The sequence below is a fragment of the Typopeltis vanoorti genome, chromosome 6 (assembly GCF_054136105.1).
Source record: "Typopeltis vanoorti isolate ZY-2024b chromosome 6, IOZ_Tvanoo_1.0, whole genome shotgun sequence".
NCBI lineage: Eukaryota > Metazoa > Arthropoda > Arachnida > Uropygi > Thelyphonidae > Typopeltis > Typopeltis vanoorti.
The window spans coordinates 23,584,842-23,602,771 of NC_143554.1; the positions used below are offsets into that span (position 1 = coordinate 23,584,842).

General features: G+C 34.5%; 1 protein-coding gene across 2 annotated transcripts in view; it reads left to right on the forward strand.

Annotated features, from left to right (window-relative positions):
* LOC150105338 (ATP-dependent translocase ABCB1-like) overlaps positions 1 to 17,930 on the forward strand; it is a 417,983-nt gene that overhangs the window by 242,518 nt on the left and 157,535 nt on the right. For both annotated transcript variants that reach the window (XM_090394721.1, XM_090394720.1), the window contains exon 18: positions 1,731 to 1,832. In XM_090394721.1, the coding sequence (XP_090250847.1) occupies positions 1,731 to 1,832 (102 nt within the window). The remainder of the gene's footprint in view (positions 1 to 1,730; positions 1,833 to 17,930) is intronic.

A 17,930-nucleotide genomic window follows, 5' to 3' on the forward strand; every position in this document is an offset into this window, starting at 1 on the left:
TTTTGCCGCACTCTCCCTGGATAAGTCTTTGGAATCCCTGGAGGTGTCATATAATAATAATAACAACAACTTAAGTAGCTAAACAGTTACATGTTTTTTTACTTGGTTGTTTAAAATATTATTGTTACTTCATTTGTCTTTCTTCCCATCCTCATTATTTTTGTTTTGTTGATATTAACTGACATCTTATTTCTTTTCTTACAGTTGAAAGTTTATTTTTCACTAGGTTAGACTATAATAAATTTAGTTTAATCCTTTATCCCAGTGAGAGCAAACAAAGTTTGCACCTGAAAATATCTTCAGGACTGAATATAGTGTTGTACTATTTACCTGGGTAAGTAGTACAACACCCAGGCAACTCGTAGCAAAGGTGGAGCAAGCTACCAACACTCCTAACCCAGTATCTCCCATAATGCACAACACATCTCCTTGTGGATATGTATACTGTTATGCATTAAGGGATTGGCCACTACCCAGACTAGTTTCGACCTTTATTGAGGTCTCTTCAGTGGGAGCCAGGTCCAGAGTTGGAGATACCAGGCAGAAGCAGTAGCAAGGTCATCTTTACCTATAGGAGTTGCCAAAAGGTTTTAGAGAAAGATGTTGAAAGTTTATTTTTCACTAGGTTAGACTATAATAAATTTATTATAGTAATTTAATAAAAAAAATTGATAAAAATTGATAAATTGAAAAAAAAAATTAATAAAGAGTAATTTAATAAAAAAAAGGTGGCAAACCTTTTGGCAACTCCTATAGGTAAAGATGACCTTGCTACTGCTTCTGCCTGGTATCTCCAACTCTGGGCCTGGCTCCCACTGAAGAGACCTCAATAAAGGTCGAAACTAGTCTGGGTAGTGGCCAATCCCTTAATGCATAACAGTATACATATCCACAAGGAGATGTGTTGTGCATTATGGGAGATACTGGGTTAGGAGTGTTGGTAGCTTGCGCCACCTTTGCTACGAGTTGCCTCGGTGTTGTACTACTTACCCAGGTAAGATAGTACAACACTATATTCAGTCCTGAAGATATTTTCAGGTGCAAACTTTGTTTGCTCTCACTGGGATAAAGGATTAAACTAAATTTATCCTTTCTTACAGGTTTATTCTAATTTTGCTATGTGATACACTACAATTATGACAGTGTTATCTGCATATTTTGTATTATCAATATGCCTGCTACTCATAATTAATCCATTATTATCCTTTATCTCTATTACTTTATTAAAAAGAACTTCTATAAAAAAAATTAAAAAGTATGGTAAAGAGTGGACTGCCTTGCATCATTCCTCTCTTCACAGTGATTTTCTGTGTATTGATATTAATCATATTGCGCCACTGCTTTGCTTTGGTGTTATAATAATATGAATATTTTAAGTTTTTATTTTTTAATAGAGTCAAATGTTTGCTTAAAATTAACAGAATAACAATAAAGATCATTGTCAAGTTATTTCTATAATTTTGTGTAGGATGACAGTCTTGTCATTTCTCATCATCAGTTTTTGTTTATCTAGCAAAACTTCAAGAATGTATTATCTGACTATAAAACCTACAGCTCTAGTACTGTGGATTTGTTAAGTGCTGGGAGGAAGAAAAAAAAATAGTATATGCTTAATAATATAAATATATGTATTCTATCCATTGAATTGATGCTAGGTAATTTTTTAACTGATTATTATTCTTGAGTATATCAACATAATCATACATTTTTACTTCCCCCATCTCTTATAGACTTTTACATTAACTGGAAATGCTCTAAGGGAGCAAGCATTCTTCTGGACAATGATGTTTTTAGTACTTGCTATTGGAAGTGGAACAGGACATTTTTTAAGGGTAAAGAGGAATCTTAAATTAGAACTATTGATATCACTCTTTTAACATAAAACAAAAGAATGTTACTCATTAAAATAGTGATAGTTCCATGTTTATAATCATCATTATCGTTTTCTGCCATATATCTTCAAAGGGTATGGCATATATTTTGATAGTGTAACACAGTTAATATTTTATGAAAAACAGTATAGGTGAGTTGAGATAGGAATGCTTCAAAGATTTAAATGTAAAAAGTAGACCAGAGCTCATATCAGAAATCTGATAAATAATAGCCAAATTTCTTAATAATAGTTGTCATGTCTTCTTCCTGCCATTTTTATATAATTGAGGGTCCTTAACAAATTAAGCTAGAACTATTTACCAGATCACACTAGTCTCTCCATAGAACCCAGTCACATCCAGGATGCTTTTTTAGCAATTATTTTTTTCTCTTCACAAAATATACAAAACACGCTACCCATCCCCAAAATTCAGAACACAGAAAACCCATTATTATCCCTACGTAAGGAAGCACCTCAGAAAACATTTTGCATTTTAAAAAGTATAGCATACAGACCTTCTTCAAACTGTACCAAAAATTAGTTACCCTTATCTACTCGCCAAAAGATCCTCTCTGTCATTACCATCCTGGGGATCTACAGTATCCCTTGCTCCTGCAGACTATCCTGCTTTGACAAACAAGTAGAGTAGTGATTATCCACTATTTGCTATTGGATATTCATTATTCATATCCAGTGGTCAATATTCAAGGCAGAACATACTGTGAATATGGACCACCAAATCCAAGGGAACAAAATCTCTCTTTTATGTAGAAGTAAATATAAATGAGAGACTATTTCTAGAATCTAGCAGAACGTTACAACATTCATCAAATCTTAACAAATTTGGCTGCCTTATTTTAAAATAGTTAGGACTGTAGAATCCTCTGACTCAGGCTGTTCGTCTTCCTACTAGTGTGCCTGTGTGCATGTGATAAGTGTATTTCTTTGTACCCATGAAGATAACTATCCCAATACAATGGTTTTATGCAATGCTATCAGGCAAGTTCAAAATTCTGATGTATCTGTTACCCAAACCTATAAATGTCAGAAGGTTAACTGGTGGTTTATTAACCTCTTCTTCCTGGCTTGGCTAAACATCACAACCAACATCAAATCAGCATTTGAGAACTTAATAGCCGTGAAGGTTACCCAACACACTGTGATCTGGTGTGTCGAGCTGTGTATTGGAGAGCAATTTTTTTGGTAACCTTGGTATCACCTCTGGGTTTGGCTCCCACTGAAGAGACCTCAATAAAGGTCAAAACCAGTCTGGGTGGTGCCCCTTCCTATAATGCATAGCATTATACATGTCTGCAAGGAGATGTGCTTTGCATTATGGGATACTAAGGCAAGTGATGTGAAGCTTTGTCCACCTTTGCTACGAATTGCCCCAATCCTGAAGGTAGGTACTTCTGGCGCAAACTTTGTTTGCTTATACTTGGATAAAGGATTAAACTAAATATATAATTTATAGTCTAACCAAGTGAAAAAAACCTCCAACATCTTTCTCTAATCCAGAGTGATTTAAAAATAAGGTGTGACCCTTTCGGTAACTTACATAGGTAAACATGACTTCTTCATTGCTTCAACCTTGGTATCACCTCTGGGTCTGGCTCCCACTGAAGAGACCTTGATAAAGGTAGAAACCGGTCTGGGTAGTGCTCCTTCCCATAATGCATAGCATTATACATGTCTGTAAGGAGATGTGCTTTGCATTATAGGATACTAAGGCAAGTGATGTGAAGCTTTGTCCACTTTTGCTACGAGTTGCCCCAGTCCTGAAGATACTTCAGGTGCAAACTTTGTTTGCTTACACTTGGATAAAGGATTAAACTAAATATATAATTTATTGGAGAACAATACATGACTCTCTTCCGGAACTGAGTCAAATGCAGTTTTCAACTTTGACAGTCTCTTTTGCAGTCTGTGCAGCTATTTTGAAACAATTTAGCATTTCTTCTACTCCTGTCCAGCAGCCTACCTGTTTTGATTTAAAGACAGCTAGTAAACTACAAATCTCGATGCTCACATTAGGTCAAGTTCTCTACCTCCAGTTCAATCCATTTAGAACCAAACACAGAATATACATTTTCCTCAACAACAGAATCAAATTTCACTTATGGAAAGTATGGAAAAAGAAAAAAAAAATCATTAATATCAATAGCTTTTATACAAGTGATGTTGCCAAACATATGTATGTCAGTTATCAGATTCCAACATCTTGAGAGAAGCCTGTTAGGGGAATAATAATTTCAAGTGTCAACCACCTATTCTTTGCAATAAATAAGGGACACTCATATTAAACTGTGTTTCTTTCTCTAGGTTCTGTATCCTTTGTCTAAGAATTAAGTTTTTTTTTGAAAATTCCTGCAAATGAGGCTTGAGGTTAAAAAATGATAGAAAATGTAATGACAAAAATTTACCATTAGTCACGGATACCAAGGTCTATGATGTGTGTACTGTGAACTGATGAAAGCCTCAATAAAGGACAAAACTGGTCTGAGTAGTGGCCTTTTCCATAATGCACAGCATTATACACACCTGAAAGGATGTGTGCTTTGAATTATGGGATACTAGGGCAGTTAATGTGAAGTTATTAGCCTCTATGTACAAGTAACCTAGTTGTGAAGATACTTCACATGCAAACTTTGGTAAAGGATACTTAGGTAAAGAATTAAACAAGAATATTAATTCTTGGCCTCTTTAATTCATCATTTCTTCTCTAGGAATTTTTTTATGTGCAAGTACATGAGTGAATAGGACCATGAGTGAATGTGCTAACTGCTTCTGGCCTGAGGGTGAGGGATGAACTATGGTATTTTCTCGAGGCTTGAAAATTCAGTTTTGGCAGTGAGAGGGAGATCATTGCATAGATCAGCACAATGGCAAATAAAGTGAATAGTGTGGATTTTTCAGAAATGGTACGGTGCCACGAGTGTAACATGTATGCATGAGGGGATGTTGTAGATGCTTATGTAGAGAGGTTAAAAAATAGAAAGAAGAAAATGTGAATCACAGTAGAAAGAAGAAAATGTGAATCATAATGCTGCCTTATGAGACCAGGAAACATGGTCTCATAAGGTAGCACATTCACTCATGGTCCTATTCACTCATGTACTTGCACATAAAAAAATTCCTAGAGAAGAAATGATGAATTAAAGAGGCCAAGAATTAATATTCTTGTTTAATTCTTTACCTAAGTATCCTTTACCAAAGTTTGCATGTGAAGTATCTTCACAACTAGGTTACTTGTACATAGAGGCTAATAACTTCACATTAACTGCCCTAGTATTCCATAATTCAAAGCACACATCCTTTCAGGTGTGTATAATGCTGTGCATTATGGAAAAGGCCACTACTCAGACCAGTTTTGTCCTTTATTGAGGCTTTCATCAGTTCACAGTACACACATCATAGACCTTGATATCCGTGACTAATGGTAAATTTTTGTCATTACATTTTCTATCATTTTTTAACCTCAAGCCTCATTTGCAGGAATTTTCAAAAAAAAACTTAATTCTTAGACAAAGGATACAGAACCTAGAGAAAGAAACACAGTTTAATATGAGTGTCCCTTATTTATTAGAGATGAACAGAATGAAATACTTGATTGAATGTTGCTATAGACTTGGAGAGGGGGGGGGGGGTCATTACCATGAAATGTTTAAGTAAATTAGCCCAGAAAATAACAAAAGGTGATCATTATGGATTATTTTAATTATGGCAATATAGATTGGGATGCTGAGACAGCAACCATAAGTGAAAAAAATGAATTTCTGGAATTTTTTCAGACATAATTTACATACTCCAACAGTATGTAAGGGAGGGCATGCAAGGATCAAGAATCCTGGATTTCATCATCTCATCAGAATATGCCGTTATAAATGAGGTGTGAAATCTACCTCTGGTTAGTTGAGAGTGACCATGAAGTGCTTACCACGGTGGTTGGAACCAATGCGAGAATATCTGTGAGAAAAGAATATGTGGGAAATTACAAAGCTGGTGATTATGAAAGCATAGAAGACAGCTTGCAGCTGTAGTGTGGAATGAGAACTTAGGTGGAAAAGAGATCAATGCTGCTATTTAAAAACTGTCTAGTAGAAATAATGTCTAAATGCATTCTAAGGTTTAAATAAGATAGTTGTGAAATGGATGAATGCAGAGATTAAATGTGCAATACAGAGGAAAAAAGCATTATGTGGGCAACATAAGATGATTGATAATAATCAGTTTCATACGAAGTACAAAAAATAGGCAGAGAGGTGACTTGGTTGGTAATGGTAGCAAAAGTACAGTATGAGCAGCAGTTAGCTAATAACGTAAAATATATATATATATATATATATATATATATAAAAAACATAAGGAGTTTTTTCAATATGTAGCTAGTAAAAAATAACAATTATGAAAGGATGATATTGATTGCAGAAAATGGTAAAAGGATAACCAATAATAAGTTTTACTTATTTATATATTTTGTTTATTTATGTATTTATTTATTTAATATGAGTCTTACACTGGATCAAATTCCAAAGGAGTGAAAGTAAGACCAGACTGGTCTTACCATTTTGTGATAGAGGTGACACAACTCAAGATTCAAATTATAGGCCAATCTGTCTGTTGCCAGGTGTTGTGATTAAAGTATGTGAGAGTTTAATGAGAACTAAGATCCAGATTTTGGTTAACAACAGTGATATTCTTTTTTATAGACAGCATGAATTTGCTAAAGGAAGGTCATGTTTTAGGCAACAGATGCATTAAACAAGGGAAATGGATGCACAGTACCATACTTAGATTTTACAAAAGCTTTTGATAGACTGCCATATGTTAAGTTGACAGTTAAATTAGAATGGATGGGCTTGGCTGTCATATTATTGCATTGAAATGGAGATTGCTGTCTTGATAATTGTGTACAGGGGAACAATATAGAAGAGCAAAGTCACAATAGGTGTGTCTCAAGGGTTAATTTTAGTGCCATTGCAGTTTAACATGTATGTTAACAATATTGAGGAAGATTTGAATGGGGATATTCAGTTGTTTGCACATGATGCAAAGCTGGGAAGAACTATGAAGAGACTGAGTGAATGGATATGAGAGTGAGGTGAACAGCTCAATATTGCAGAGTGTAAGGCTTTAAAATTTGGAAATCAAAGGCAGGTGTAGAGTATATATACACTTGGTTTGGATCCCATCCCATTCATGTGCCATCTCCTATATAGGAGGTTGACTACCATGATGTGACTCATGGTTAACTATGGATGTTATTACATGGTGAGGTCTCTTCCACATATTGTTGTGAGTATTCATCCTGTTCTGGGGGACGAAAAACCTGAGTTTCCAGGTGAAAAAATCCCCTACCTCCATATGAGACTGGCTAACTCACCTTTAGTTGAAAGAGACCAGATAAAGGTTCCTCATGTCATGTATGGGAATTGAACCCAGGTCTTTCCAAACCAAAGAGCTTCGTCTATACCAACTGAGCTATGAAGGCTCTGGTTTGGATATATGGGAGGAAATAGGAATAGGTGTAGGAAATAAAAGATATGGGAGTGATGGTGGATAGGGAACTAAAGTTTAGAGGACACTGACTCCTAGAAGTAAGGAAATTCTAGTTCCATTGTATAGGGCCTTGATCAGGCCACTTACGAAGTACTGTGCACAGATTTGGTCACCTGGTTTTCAAAAGAATAAAGAGCTATTGGCAAAGGTCCAGAGGCAATTGACTAAAGGGGCTTTTGGTCTCTGGAATGTTGAGCATGAAGAAAGGTTGAGAAGATGCAATTTACAGAATCTAGTGAGAGAAAGAAGAGGGGGTGATTTGATAGAGGCATATAAGATGGTAAGGGGTTTATATCAAATTAACATTTAAGATGTGTTTCATAGAATTTTGGGAGATGAGAGAAGAACAAGAGCTCATCCCTGGATGATCGATAAGCTGCATAAGGAGGAGGGTGTGAGTAAAGGAGTGAGAAGTAGGTTTTTTGCTGAGAGTGTGGCATCTCCAAGGAATGTGAATATATTGATGAGCTGTTGGTTTGACAGAGGGAGCTCCCATGATGAGTCTTTGACTCCATAAAGCTCTGTGGATGATGATAATAATAACAATAATAATTTTAATACATTTGCAAAATACTTTAAAGAAGTTTAATAGCCTAAAAAGTATTAAATTTTATTACTAAATGCAGTAGCTTCTTTAGTGTGATAAATGAAGAAAACAAGTTAAATACAACAAATTTAAAAAAACTCAAATAAACTGAGTATTAATAATCAAAGAACAAGAAGCCATTGATGTATGGCACATTGTCATCAGGCTTCTAAGATTGTTTGGACATAATTGTTAGAAAAATTAAACTTAATGGTGAGAAAACTAATCAGTGATTTCCAGATGTCACTTAAGATAAGTCTCTCTGGTTTGTGTCGAGGGAGGCATATCGGTGAATGATGGTGGTAGACACTTTTATACCATATAAAGTTTACTTCAAGATAGGGTATGATGGCATTATCCCAGTGAATAATGATTTGTGTTAGGAGAATGACAAACAAGTCCCACTTTTTTTTTTTCCTGTATGTGCCACATCACTAAGATGATCATGATGATGTTACATGGCATGTGTTGATTGGAAACTGGAGAACATTCTATAGCAGTTTGGAGCAGAAGACAGCATAGAGAGAGAGAGAGAGAGAGAAGTTGTGGAAAATTCTACGTTGTGAAATAATATGGATCCAGACTTTCTTTTAAAAATTTATTAACAAAAGAGAAATGCATGGATATATAGTCTATTAAAGGTAATTGATATGCTGCTACTTTTAAAGAGCTCACAAATTTTCTTTGTTTTAACAGAATAAAGAAAAGTAATTATTGATATTTATTGTCTTTAATGATTGGAATTTGAAGAAACTATTTTAATATATGTGCCTCCATTAAGTTATGTAAAACTTTTATTCTTCATATTGTGTGGAATTAGTAAAAGTGCTTATGTTCATGAATATTCTCTCTGCTATGGGATGGTAGGACCATTTTGTCTCTTCATTAAAAATTCTCTCTCTCTCTCTCTCGTTGAAGAAGGAAAAGGATGATTAAGAACAAACTTTTAACTGAGATTTCAGTACAGCTGGCTATAATTTTACTTGTTCTGTTTTAGTGCACTCATTGAGAATTAATAGTATTGATGAATTCTTGAGCTTTTGTGTGAAAATGCTGTGTGTAGTAGATCACTATGGTGCCATTTTTGAGCTTTTTTTTACATTATGAGTTTAATTATTTGATCTAGTTTGAGCCGAAACACAGTTTACTTATTACACAGTTTAAATAGAAAGAGAGAGTGTGTGTGTGTGTGTGTGTGAGAGAGAGAGAGAGAGAGAGAATTAATTATTACTAATTTGCAATTTAATGACCTATGTTTATGTGTGCATTCACAGTAATTATATATAAAATAAGTTTATATATAATTACTGTGAATAATATTAGACTAATGAAATTATTTATTTGAATGTACATAATTTCTGACTTCAGAAAAATTTGTTGTTAATTATTAATTAATTAATTATTCAGAATAATTTTCTTTGTATTGAATTGAACACTTGAGTCTGCAATCAGTAATAGCAATTCCTAAAGATGAAGTTGGGTTCATTCATCAGGTTCATCTTTAGGAGAACCTTGGTTCTCCATGCTGAAATGGTGTCAATATCAACAACTTCAGCATTCAAAAAGAATACACAAACAAAAAGAAAATCATCACCATTTCACTATAGAGACCAAACATTTTCAAGCATTTGAGATCACCAATAAACAAGGTGCCAATCTCTTACAAGGTGATGAAGATCATGTTCATAAATGCATTCATAACATCCATGCTACACTGGGTTTAAAAGCCACAACCTGTTGATTGGAAAACAGAAATCTGTTACAACACTGCCAACTAGGCAGCAGTGTAGCTTGGAAGTGATGTGTCAATTAAATGAAAAGAAGGAATGTATTAATTTGTGTGAGAAGTATATGATGAAAGTTTATGGCATTCCAATGAAAATGGTGTTACCAGGAATCAGAAAATGGATAGAAGTGATTGTGTCGATCATAATAGAAGTGATATGGTAGAGCTTAGGCAGGAATTAATGAAAATGAAGAGTTAGGTTAAATGTATGGAGAAGGAAATCGAACTTTTAAAGAAGAGATTAACTGATGTAAATGAGAAGGAACTTAATAGGAAGAAGCTTCCTCTCACCCTAAGATGATAGGGAAGCTTTATATAATAACTCAATCATTAAAGGTGTGGTAAATAATGAGGTGCATTAAGACATGTTTTCCAGTTATATATTGAAGAGAATATCAGATGCTTTGCATGGAAGAAAGGAACAGGTGTCAGAATTACACAAACGACTTGGATAGTGAGACAAATAATGTGGAAAAGGAGTTGAAGGATAATAGTGTCATTGGAAAAGTGGCTAGGCAAATTTTTAAGAATTGAATTGAACACCATCCAGTGTATCTTGAACTCTCACACACCCATGGCCAAAAAACCCTGAACATGTATAGCAAGTCCCTATCCCATATATTGCAGACATATTGCAGACATTTCAGGATCTTAGCAACTGAGACAGTTGCTAAGATCCTGAAAAGATATAATTTATTTTCTACTTTTTTCCCTATGAACAAAATCTCCTCTTGGTTACCATCTATAAAAAATTTAAAAAAAGCCCTCCCCCTCCAGTGTTTTCCAAGTTCATTGTGAGTGCTTTTGTTCACACTTTAGACAAACAGGTCATTCTCCTGAAAAACAACTACAAGTCTTATATTAACAAAAATAAACCTGAAAAATCTGGCCTTGCTCATCATGGAGTGGACCCTGACCATGATATCCTATGGTCCAATTACAATATATTTACATTGATGCAAGCTTCGGTTGAGCAGTTATTTTAAGAGTGTGCTAAAGCACTTCTACACCACCGAAATTTAAATCAGAATGACTGTCTCTCTATTGCCAAGATTTGAGAGAGTCTCATCCTCATAAATGGCAAACAATAATGTTCTCCCCTATTTTAATTTTTTTTTTTTTTTTTTTAATTTGATATAATGCTGTTTCATTTCATTATCGGATGCTTCATCCTCATAAATGGCAAGCAATAATGTTCTCCCCTATTTTAATTATTATTTTTTTTTTTAAATTTGATATAATGTTGTTTCATTTCATTATGTAACTAAATTTAATTTTATTTCAAATCACTTCATTTTAAATTCGGGGCTTAATTGTAATCTTATTTTATTGTAACCACCCACTAGGTGGCATCTGACATATGGCTCAGCTCTGTAAATAGGATTAACATTCTTTGTTGTAACCTCACTTTGTGATTATGCTGATGCACTGATGATGACCAGTTAGTTTCTAGTTGAAATATTTACAGTAATAAAATTACTATATTCTTGTGAATGTGTGTGTACTAAAGGGAAGATAGTTAGTTTGTTGCCCAGATATGATTCTAGTGAACGGAGAAGAAGAACAATAATATTGAATGACAAGAGAATAAGAATGACAAAGAGTATTCAATTTGTGAATATCTGGAGTGAATTTGAAGGGAAGTTAGAATGGTTCAAAGCTGCTAAGAATGCATTTGAACGAGTTTGGTGTGTTGGACATTTAGAGCTATTGTTGTTTACTAACGAGTGCACAGAGTTCATATGAAATTAGTATTGCTAAGGGTCAGAGAAGAGGTCGAGAATCAGGTTGTGTAAGGACAAGAAGAAAATGGATGCAAAGTTGAGGAAATGATTATGGCAAAGTAGAGTGATGCAGTGTAAAAAGGGTGGGGATGATAAGGATATGAATGAAAATCAGATTCAGGCTCAGGGAAACAGGAATGTTCAAATTGAAAAGAGATGTGATATAGCAGAGAGAGTAATGAATGATGGTGTTGGTGGGATGACCTCAAAGAGTGGTGAATTGTTATGCTTGTATACACTATCAGGATTGTGGAGAGCACTGATTGTAAAATGTTTAGAAAAATGTGTTGGGCAAGTAAGAGGAACTTGATCCTAATGGGAAATTTTAATATAGGAATGTAGACTGGAAGGAACAGATGGTGGACGGTAACAAGCAAAGTGAAGTTGTTGAGTTTTTCTGAGCAGGGTTGCCAGATTGGCCATTTCATGGCGAAATTTCAAAAATTTGGCACTTTTTTGAACTCCGGGGTCATGAAAAAATCAGTTTGGCCATTTATGCAAATATGGCCACTAATTTGGCCATTTTTACAAAGATCTCAAATCATATGCATTATTTACTTAGTTTAATATTGTTGTCGCATTCTAAGGCTAGCTGTTGGTACTCCTTTATGCGGCGTTTGGTTGGAGGTGACTGTAGACTTTGTGTTGCAAGTGTTGTTCCGTTGCGTGATATCAGACATTTGGTGATAGTTCTATCTCATAAGCTTTCATACTGGAATATTTTGCTTAACTTGACCTGCATTGTGACAATATGCAAGTAATATGTTCAATTTCATAAGAATGGTAATTAAGTGATTTTAGTATAATTAATGAATAATTTTTTAACATCGTCTATAAACCCGATCTTTATCTTGCTTATATTTTTGTTATTTTCCCTTTACCAGATTGGTGTTTGCTGTGCCAGATTAGTATTTGTACTACAAATTTTGTAGTACTATTATCTATAATTTGTTTTTTGTTTCTTCATTTTCTGAATTGAGATATTTTGTTTTTTTAAGCCCTTTAAAATGCCTAAGTACAAAAGTGATAATAGAGGTGGAAGAAAATATAAAAAAGAGTTGGAAGTAAAATATTTGTGGCTGAAATCTTCTGATGATGGACAACATGCATATTGCATTTATTGCAAAACTAACGTGCTGCCAAAACTTTATAACGTATCTGTTCATGAAAAATCAAAGAAACACCAATATAAATCTCCCAGTACATCACAAACAACTCTAGATAAAGCTATCAAATTGTCCATGAATGACCAGGAAAACCAAGCAGAAATAGAACTTAGCCTTGCAGTAGCATGTCATTCCTCAATTCGTGCTGTAGATCATATAGGTGAAGTAGTTAAGAAACATTGCCAAAATAGTGTTCTTGGTGGCATTAAACTGCACAGAACCAAATGTATTGCAATTATAGAAAATGTAATTGCTGCTTCATTGAAAGAGTAACTGAAGCATGATTTAGAAGGTAAAAAGTATGTATTACTAGTAGATGAATCTACAGATATTGCAATACAAAAGCATTTGTGCATAGTTCTTAGATTTTTTTGCAATGAAACAAATAAAATTCACTCAGCTTTCTTGGGTCTTATACCTGTTGTAGAGACAACAGCAGAGGTTTTATTTAATAAAATTTCAGAAGTGTTAGCTTCATATAATAAAACTCTTAAGAACTGTATTGGGTTTGCTAGTGATGGTGCTGCTGCTATGGTTGGAAGTAACAATTCCCTGTGGACTAGGATTAGAAATAAAAATCCAAACTGTATTCAAATGAAGTGCATTTGCCACTCTTTAGCAATTTGTATACAGGATGCATTTTCAAAGCTGCCATCCAATGTTGGATTCATCTTGACTGAAATTCCTTCGTGGTTTTCAAATAGCAATTTGAGAAGAGAAGATTTTAAGGCTCTTTTTGAAGTGATGAATTCAGCAGTTGATGATGACCAGGAACGAGATGCACCCCTTCCATTTATGAAATTGTCCAAGACATGGTAGTTAGTGAGAGGTAAAGTGTTCAATAATATACTGATAATTGGGAAGAATTAATTGCCTACTTCACTTGCTGTGAACAATCTGGAGGTCAGGATACAAGACGTGGTTGATAAAAGAGATGTTACAAGATAGGATGAATTATTTTTACTTTGTATTTGCTACTCCTATTGTTAAAGAGTTTGAAAGGCTTAATGTTTTGTTCCTGCAAACCTATGTTGATCCTTACGATCTTGCCAAAGAACTGCACACACAGAGATAGTCTTTATCAAAGGCTGTACAATGAAGATGGAACATGCAAAATAGTAGAAAATGTAGACTTTGGAATTAAATTTGATCAAGAAACGTACTTAATCAGCTTTTGTACTTCTCCTAATATGGAACAAGAAAATAATAAAATAAAGTCTGTGAAATTTAGGTGCCAAGTCATGCTTCAAGAATCGTTGAATCAAGTGAACAAGCAGCTCCCTGAGTCAACTGATATATTTAAAGGTCTGTCACTTTTAAATTCTACTGTTATTCTAAGCCAAACAGAAAAGGGAAAATTTTCTGATCTGCCATTTTTCCACCTAATAAACGATGTTGATGTAGTCGAAGACCAATACAGAAAAATTAGCCTTGTTGCAGGGAATGAAGAAGAAAACTTCAAACAAGATGGAATCATTAAGGAAGTTTAGAATTTTGGCAAGCAGTATCCAAACACAATAATTTTAATAAACTGTCGAATTATGATCTAATATGCCAGCAAGTAATGCAATAGTTGAACGAATTTTTTCTTATGTAACATCTATCAAAACTAAACCCAGAAACAGGATGCATATTAAACTGCTGGATTCAATTATAAGAATCCATTCATTCTTAAGTGATAACAATATGTGCTGCCAAAACTTTAAATGTACTCCCAAAATGCTACAAATGCACAACAGCAAAACCCTTTACGGTTTTGCAGAAAAAGAAGAACAAGATATTCAATATCTTGAGGAAGTGCTGTAAAATTAACAGCTGGGTTTTTTCACTGTAAGTATTTTAAGTTTAATTAAAAGTATTTTTGATGATATGTAATCGAATATATAGGCATAATTTATGCACACTTAATTGTTGGTATGTTAATTCACACAATTCAATCATTTTATATCTTTGGCCTAATACTTTTTCAAAGTGGCCATTTTTGGCCATATTTTCTTTAAATTTTGGCCATAAACTGTTGTGTTCATCTGGCAACCCTGTTTCTGAGTCTTAAACATGTGATGGAAGCAACACAAGATTTTCAGGTGTTAGATTTGATGATATCCTCAGAAGATGTTGTTGTGTGTCTTATGAGTGGTTTATTAACTTTTTAGTTAATATAAGAGATTTGGATCTGGGATATTATTATTATAATAGTTAACTTAAGCAATTGAGTGAGAGACAAAGAAAATTCAAAAATAATATCTTTATTTACAAACAATTAATATTAGTGTAAATTCATGGTATTGCTTCACCAGTGTGTGTGTGTGTGAAATGTTTGTCAAGTGCTGTATACAAATTTGCATTGTAAACAGAAACTTATCTCATAAAGAGAAAATGGTCCACAAACTTAAAAAAAAAAAAAAAAACTCACACAAGATTTCTTGTCTTCTCTTCAAGATCAGGATTAATTACTTAAGTCACATCTGTTTTTCTTTGAAAGCAAAAGGAAGAAATGAAAGAATTATTCTTTCATTTCTTCTTCAGTGTCAGTTCTTTTTCTGTTTCCTTGAAATACAAAGATAATTTCAAAGTTCCCTTTTTCCTTGTGGAAACTTCTTTATCCTTGAGCACAAAAAGTTTTTTGGTTTATAGTGTTTAACTAGAATACATTTGCTACATAATGTATCAAAAAGAACTGTCTGTTGCTTCAGGAGAAACTGCATATCACTTTTATGTAACTACAACTTAGCTTTCTTTGAAAGAAATTCATCTGCTAATTTTGGATAACTGTTTCCCACATAATGCTCTTTTCCATCTTTTTAGCTTAAGAATTCCTTTAAACTATATTTCTCCCCTAAACATCCAACTTTTCAGAATGTCATCTCTGTTCCAATCATTGCAACAACTGCTCTATTCTTCTCTCTCACTAATTCAACTTCCTCTTCAGAAATACAAACTTAGCACAAACACACTACTAGCTGGTGTCTCTCAGCAAGTAACATGGGCGTGATATGAAAGGCCCTTGTTGAAAACAAGATGACAGTTCTTTAATGGTGTGAAAATGCCATTGAAAAGTTCAATATTTTCTTCTCTTTAAGTTACATTATAGAAATAAAAAACTAAATTAGAGGAGAATCCTTTATACAAATAAATATTGCAGTTTGCTACCAGACATAACTACACAAAGATTGTTCTTATATGTAACATTAGTAAAGAAATTTCTGATTACTTAACCTTGACTTACAAGAAATAATGCATTTTCATTATATTATTATCTATCCCAATGGCTTTAACAGGCCTTTAAGGCCCACAACCTTCCAAGCATGCATGGATTTCGTAACTGAAATACGAGGATAGAATGGTCACTCCTATGCCTCGAAGTATTCTTGGCTGTATCCCTGTGTGTTCACGGGGCCGGTTTGCCTGCTTGCGGGATGAAAAACCCCAGATAAACTGGTGGAAAAAACCCTGCTGTCCATGCCCAAGACCGACTAACTTGACTATGGCTGAGGAAGATCCTTCGGCTCCTCACGTCTCTGACGGGAATCAAACCTAGGACACTCCTTCCCCAGGCATATGGTTACGAAGTGCAAAGCCACTAGGCTAACCGCACGGACATTATATTATTATTATTATTATTATTATTATTATTATTATCTGAGACCTCGAGGGAGTCAAGGACTCATTGAGGGAGGCTGTAAATTATCCAACCCAGCTATCATACCTTCCCTTAAATTCATTTACACTAGATGCACTCACTATCCCTAATGGCAAATTATTCCACTCACTCACTACTCTCTGAGAGAAAAACCCAGCTCTTACCCCTTTCTTGACTGAGAACAATCTTAACTTCCATGGATTCTCCTGTGTTCTCTCCCCGCCTTCCATATAATGAAAAATTTCATCATTTGAAATGCTATAACACCCATTCAAAAGTTTATAGACCTCTGTCATATCATCTCTCTTTCTCCTGTTAACCAGAGTCTGTAATCCACATACTCGCAATCTGTCCTCATAATCTAAATCCCATAATCCGGATATAATCTTTGTAACTCTTCTTTGCATCCTTTCCACAGTTCCTTTATCCCCTTGGAACCCGGGAGACCAAATCTGCGCACAGTAATCCAAGTGTGGTCTTATCAAAGCGTTATAAAGAGGCAAAATTACTTCCTTATCCTTACATGTCAAGGTTCGTTTCAGCATAGAAATTATCCTCTGAGTTGTATTTCAACTTTTGCTATATGACCTTTGAACTTTAAATTTTTATCCACCAATACACCAAGATTCCTTGATGTATTGGTGGATCTCTAATCATGCCAAAGTGCATAACTTTACACTTACTAACATTTAACTGGCAGCCATTTTCATTTGCCCAGATTTCCAGTCTATTCAAATCATTTTGTAATTGCTGAATATCAGTAGCATCCCTGATTGCCTGCCTATCTTTGCAATCATCAGCAAACAATTGCAAATCTGATGATAGACCCTGCTTGAAGTCATTAATGTACAGATTGAACAATAATGGCCCAAGGACTGAACCCTGAGGTACACCACTGGTTACCTTAAATCTGGCAGATTCACACCCACTGTATACCACTTTTTGATATCTGTCTGTTAACCATCCCCTGATCCAAGTCAATAGATTATGTTCCAATCCCATATTCTCCAGTTTACGCAACAGCCTATCATGTGGTAGCCTATCCTATCAAGCCTTAGAAAAATCCAACATTATCATAGTGTATCCATTTCCTTTATCCAACCCAGCAGTAACATTGTTATAAAATATGAGCAAATTTCTGAAACATGACCTTCCTTTAGTAAATCCATGCTGTTCCCTGCAGAGTATAGAATGTATCTTGCTTGCCACATAATAGAAAAATTCAAAGGGAATTTTTCTACTATGTGGCAAGCAAGAGAAAAAATAATTATGGCAGGTTGACACTGGTGCACAGTTCTGATAGTAGAATCACCATAACAAATGATATAGTGGAATTATTTAACGAACAGTTCATCAATGTATATCATACTGGTGTGAATTATGCTGTGCAACATGTAGAAAGGAGCAAAGGAGTAGGACAATTAAAAGTGAAAGAATCAGAGGTGTATCCAGTGTTGGTTGGGTTAGATGTTAATGAGGCTGTGAGAATGGATGGCATATCACCACATATTTTTAAAGAATGTGCAAAAGAGTTTG